This window comes from Rousettus aegyptiacus, unplaced genomic scaffold, assembly GCF_014176215.1.
Source record: "Rousettus aegyptiacus isolate mRouAeg1 unplaced genomic scaffold, mRouAeg1.p scaffold_m13_p_2, whole genome shotgun sequence".
Taxonomy (NCBI): Eukaryota; Metazoa; Chordata; class Mammalia; order Chiroptera; family Pteropodidae; genus Rousettus; species Rousettus aegyptiacus.
Window position 1 is genome coordinate 152,565,514 of NW_023416295.1, and position 6,000 is coordinate 152,571,513.

The following is a 6,000-nucleotide window of genomic DNA, read 5'->3' on the forward strand; positions in this document are numbered from 1 at the left end:
CAGGAGACGAAAACTAGACAGTAATTCAGAGGACACGTTTAATATAGAAAATTATCAAACAATGAAGGGAGAATAAATATAGAGCTGGCAAGAGAACTCTAAAAGGCACTGTAGGATTGAGAGGTGAGGTCTAAGGAACAACAAACTTGGCATTTAAAGGGTCCAGGTCCACTTTCGCGGATCAGGCAGCAAAGGTGAATTTGGAGTTCAGGGGCAATAAACTGATAACTGACACAACAAAGAGAAGAAGTAAATGCTAAGTCAGCAAACTAACGCCCTGTGACAAGCGAGTAGTCCATGCTAGTCAGGTAGTGACATCCACCAAGGAAGAGCAGTCAGGAGAAAGGCTGAATTAACAAGACTGGATTAAATTCTAGCATCCAGCTGACTGAGCCCACTCCTCTGGCCCCAGCCTGTGCCCATATGTCAGCCAGAAATTAGTTATAAAACAACTGCCCGTTTAAATATGAATAACAATCAGAAAGGAGCCATCACTAGTAGTTATTCTGTAAGACACCACAAAGTTCTACAAATATTCAAGAAAGAAGTTACAACAAAACATAGCACACCAAATAGCTAAAGAACAAATAAATACTGGACAAACAATATCACAAAATATAAGAAATAATGAACAGATATTTCCTCAAGGAATTCAAGAAATTAAAGAAAATACCCTTCTCTGAAATAAAAAGCATATATATAATATTTCTAAGAAGGAATGACAATTCAATAGAGAAGAAAAACAAGCAGGACTCAGGAAAACAATAGAAGAAAATAATAAAACAATTTTAGAAAAGATATCCTTATTGGGATCAGCAAAAAAGAAAAGACATTGCTGAAAACAGAGTCAGAGACATAAAGGATGGACTGGTGAAAATCAAGAAAAATAAAATGGAAATAACAATGCATGGCAGTTTTGAACCCTTACTATGCACTCTTCCAAGCCCTTTTACTGTCTTATCTCATAAATCTTAGTAACAACTCTTTGAGATAGACACATTACTATCTTCATTTTAAAGATAAGGACGTTGAAGTTTGGAAATTTATGTAACTGGCCCATAGTTAAATAGCAAGTAAGTAAGTGAAGTCTGTACTAACTACCTATGTGCCTGCCATGGAAAAGAGCAGGGCTTTTAATAGGATGGGAAGAAAAGGATGGATACAGAAAACAAAGGTCATCCAATATATGCATAACTGAAGAATAGAACAGACAAGAAAATGAAAACAAAAACAATATTTAAAAGATATACAAAAAAAGTTCCTGCAATAAAACAAGAACTAAAACTGCAGAATAAAGGGTACACTGAGTCCCAAGAAAAACTGATGCAGAAAAATCAATATTGAAATGTATACTAGTAAAGGCGCTGAACTTCATATAAGCATCCAGGCCAAGGGAAAAAGAATCAAGTCACTAATTATGGGAACAAATTTCAGGCTGATTTCTCACAATAATATACATTACTAAAAGATCATGCAGCAATATGTAAAAAAAAAAAAAAAATCCTCAGCAAAAAAACGTGGGGTGCAAAGTACAAGAACTCTGACCCAGACACGACATTTTTGAAGTATAAAGGCAAACATGCAAGAACTCAGAGGCTATCTCACTCCTGAGTCTTTCTTTAAAAAGATCATAGAAGATGAGGATCAATTCTTACCCAAATTCTTAAGATATCTACTTTTACACTATTAATAGTATATATTTTTCCAGACAGTACAAAAAGAAACCTCAGCTTAATTATTACAGACTTCAGTTTCTATTAGAGAACTCCTAAGTAAATATTTTTTCTCACTCTGTTTCACAGAAAGACAAGAAGGATGTATAAAGTATGCCAACTCCTCTGGCTGAGGAGCTAAATATCAAAACCATACTTTAAAGCTCAGGGCACTCTGGCATTCTCTGCTGATTTCAGCTACCACCCACATTTTCAATCACTGCAAAGTCTTCACACTGATTTCGCAACAGCAATATAAATGAGCTTTCTATAGCTATCATTTTTCCTCTTAGGAAGACAAAGGATGCTAGTTACACAGTGTTCCCAAAATGGTATAGAGGAAAACACAAATAGCAAAGAGATGTAACTGTACTATGTCCAAAAGTGTTCGGGAAAACATACTATAATATATACTATTCTATGACATGTACTATACATGGACTGTACTATACAACTACAACTAAAGGTAAATAATTCACATCATGGATTAGTTTATCCAGGGCACATAATCATCCTAAATTACACATATTAAAACAAACCATTACAATAATGTCATGCTCTGACGTTCCCTTCGGTGTTTGACCTTCGAACTTTAAATGGACTAAAAAATATATACTTAAGAGATAAGCTGTCCCACAAGCTGCTTTATGAATGTCACATTGTCCTTGTTACTAATTAACCTCATTCTATGCATGTAAGCCAAACATCTTTCCATCTCGAACTTAGTGGAAGGGCATGAGACTGTGAAGCACATTCCCAGCGACTGCTCTTTCTTCATGAGGCTGATGCCTCTGTCACTAGCTCATTATTATATCAGGCCTTCCTTCAGATTATCACATTCATAAATTATCATGGTGTTAATGATGATAATAAAAATAGCTAACACCTACTGAATAACTATTATGTGTTGAAGGTTAATAAACCTCTAAAGTACATCCATCTCTTTTACTATGCCAAATCACTCTGTAAGGTCAATATGTAGTAGAGTGTAGCATATAGTGAATATTCCATAATAATATTATTACATATGAAGAAACTAAAGCTTAAAGAGATTAAGTAACTAATCTGGTAAAGACTGGATTTGAACTCGTCTGTTTCATGCTCTTAGTCAGCATTCTATTCTGCTTCCTTAAACATAAAAATAGGAAGGATGTCATTGTGGTGATCATTTCACAATATATACAAATATCAAATCACTACACTGTACATATAACACTGTACATGTCACTTCTATCCCACTTTTTAAAAATAACTAAGGTAACATGACATAGTAACCCAAGCAGTACAGCAGCTCACAGTCCCAATTACAGTGTATCCAAGGAGCTATAAGAAAGCAACTTCTATCTAATATAAAAGCTCAGAGTTGTGTTTGGGGTGGAAGAGAGAAAAGGTAAGAGGGAGACAAGCTAAAGTACAAACACACCTCCCCTCGCCCCCGCCAAAAAAATAAAAAATAAAACCCCACATCACATGAAAGAACATATGGCTACTGCATTTGGGCCTAAAAAAGTAGCAAACATACCTGACTGCTCAAGACAAGCTGCTATATAAACATAGGCCCAAGGACCAGACTGTGTTTTCCTACCCTATCAACTGACCAAGTTACTGCAACTGAATACTCCAGGGACTAATAATGCCAGTCTCAGGATGTGAGAATGAAGAAGAGCTCAAAAGTTTCAAAAGCAAGATTTTCTTGCATTCCCATCCTCAGAGAATAACAATTACTTATGCTGGGGGAGGGGGACAGAACCTAAAAGAAAAAAAAATGAAAGAAAGCTAAATATATCTAATATCTCATTACCCCTTTGGGAGGATATCATCCTATTCTAAGGCCACACAAAACTACTCTCTTCAAAGTTAATTAATCCTGCAAGTAAAGGGGCATGTGCCCCATTTCATTCAAATGTTACACACACATTCTAAGATATTATCAACATTTCTTCCAATGTTCTAATGAGCCCATGTGAAAAGACATGCCTTGGGTCATAAAGTCTGGAGACAGAGATGCATATTTATTTCAAATCATATCTAATCCAGGTATCCATGGCTCAACGTAGCAAACTGGAAGCTCCTAGAGAATGAGCACCCTGCAATCCTCCCACAGTCTCATGGTGGATATCCGGGAGACATCCAGCTAGCCCTGTTAAAGATGCCAGTGAGAGCAACTGCTTTTCTAACACCTTAAGTTATCAGCAAGCAAATGTTTATAGCTTAATATTAAAATTTTAGGTAGAATCATAATTTTTTTAAAGCCTTAATGTTTAAAATTTATTTGGGCAGAATAAATATACTCTTACTAAAATAGCTGGTTTCTAGCAGCACGGTCCCATTCTGGAGGTTTAAGAGGGGGTGAAAAAAAACTTGGAGCTGCTCCCCAAAGTACTGAATTAGCTCTGGAGGCTGTCGTCACCACCAGTGCCTCTTTAAACAATATTCCATACATTACCTGCAAATTGCAGGTGTCAAATCATTTCCCTCATAAATGTTTAGCTTCGACAACCAGAGGCTGACCAAGAGGTATCAAAAGCCCAGGATCAATACTGCTTGGGCGACCTTGGACAAGTCAATTAGCCAAATGCCTCTCGTTTTCCTCTTTCGTAAACTAGGAAGAAAAATACCTGTGCCACCTACCTCACGGCTGCGTCAATGCTGTCACTAAGTGGTGAAGAGGCTACTCCAGAAGGTCACACGTCTTCCTGCCGCCCTCTCCCTCCGCCCAGGTCCAACCCAAAAGAGGAGCTGGAGACCCAGCCGTACATCAAGCGCGGCGCCAGGGAAAGGATGCTCCCCTCACCAGCCCTCCCCTTGAGACAGCGGCGACATGAGCTCTGACATTCGCCGCCGCAGTAGCAGCACCAGCCCGCTCCCGGCCACCTGCCCCGCAAGTCTCGGGTTATCCCTCCTTTGGAGTTTCCCAGGCTCGCCCCGCGCGGGCGACCCCCGACCCACCCCGCGCATCTCTCGCCCCCTGGTGGTGCACGGACCTCAGCCTGCGAAGACTGTACCCGCTCCCTCCGTGCGCCTGCAGTTCCACCCGGGTTGGGACCAGGCCCCGACCGGCTTCGCCCCCAGAGCCTTGCCTCCCTGTCTCCCCAAACCCTGCAGGGGCGGGGTGGTCGCGAGGCTGCGACGCCTTACCCGGGAGCTTGAGCGCCCTGGACAGCACGGTCGCCATGGCGGAGGCCCCGGTGCGCGTGCGCGCGCCCGCGTCCTGCCGGGAAGTGTAGTTCCGAGCGGGCGGTGCGGGGGGCTAGGACCTGTAAAGGTGGGAGCTCCGCGACGAGGCAAGGCCAGGAAGAGCAGCTGCGCTGCGGCCTCCACGCCAACGTGCAAGCGCCTGCAGGCACTTCTCCCGCCCACTCGAAGCCAGGCCCCTTACTTGGCAGGTGACTTTACCAGCCTGTCACTTTCCTCCTCAGTAAAATGAGAAGATGGTAACTCCCACGTAGGCTTGCAGCGAGAATGGAATGACAAACTGATCCTAAATGAGGCGCGGGTTGTGAAATGAGCCGTGGGCTGTGAAATGCGCCGTGGGCTTTGGAGTCAGACTCCTGCCAGCATCCCCTACTAGCTGGGCTGTCTTTGGGCAAGTCACTTGGTATGACTTAAGTTTCAACTTCATTTTTTTAAATGGATACAATACTATCAACTTCACAAGCTTACCATGAGAATTAAATTATATAATCTCTTTAAAACATACAGTACACAGTAGGCACCCGTTTACGCTTCTTAGGTAAAGGTTGGGGTTTCCTGGAGCTCTAGCCCTCATCCCTTGTTACCACTTTATCTGCGTCACGCTGTACCGGGCAACTTCTTTTGTAAGGTCTAGGGAGTAGGAACTGACCTGCTTCTTCCTCACATGCACCAAGAGATCAGCATTTTAGTGTACGAATGCTGAAGGTGTTATCTAGTATACCCTCCTTGTTTTGTTGAAGAGAAAACTGAGCTCTAGAAAGGTGAGGTAACTTCCTAGTGTCAAACAAAAGCTCTAAGACACCTCTCACTTGGACACCACCTGATTCCCAAGAGAAATTTTTAATAGGACTATCCTGTGGATATAATTTGAGAGACTCTAACAACCATCTCCCTCACCCTTTCACCACAAAAAAAAATTGTCACGGACTCTGAAGCCAGGCCATGAGTTCAAATTCTAACTTTACCATATCCTAGCTGCCAGATCCAGGGCTAGTTGCTCAATCTCTCTCTGTTTCAATTTCCTCATCTGCAAAATGGAGATGAAATAGTTTCTATTCCACAGAGTTGTCCTGAGAATTAAATGGATATATGC

The 6,000-nt window shown here is 41.5% G+C and overlaps 1 protein-coding gene across 1 annotated transcript in view; it reads right to left on the reverse strand.

The window, feature by feature from the left end:
* Positions 1-5,030, reverse strand: part of FAM234B (family with sequence similarity 234 member B) — a 32,385-nt gene extending 27,355 nt beyond the window's left edge. The window contains exon 1 of the mRNA XM_016140528.2: positions 4,851-5,030. Coding sequence (XP_015996014.2) covers positions 4,851-4,887 — 37 coding nt within the window. The 5' untranslated portion in view covers positions 4,888-5,030. The remainder of the gene's footprint in view (positions 1-4,850) is intronic.
* Positions 5,031-6,000: the final 970 nt, after the last annotated feature.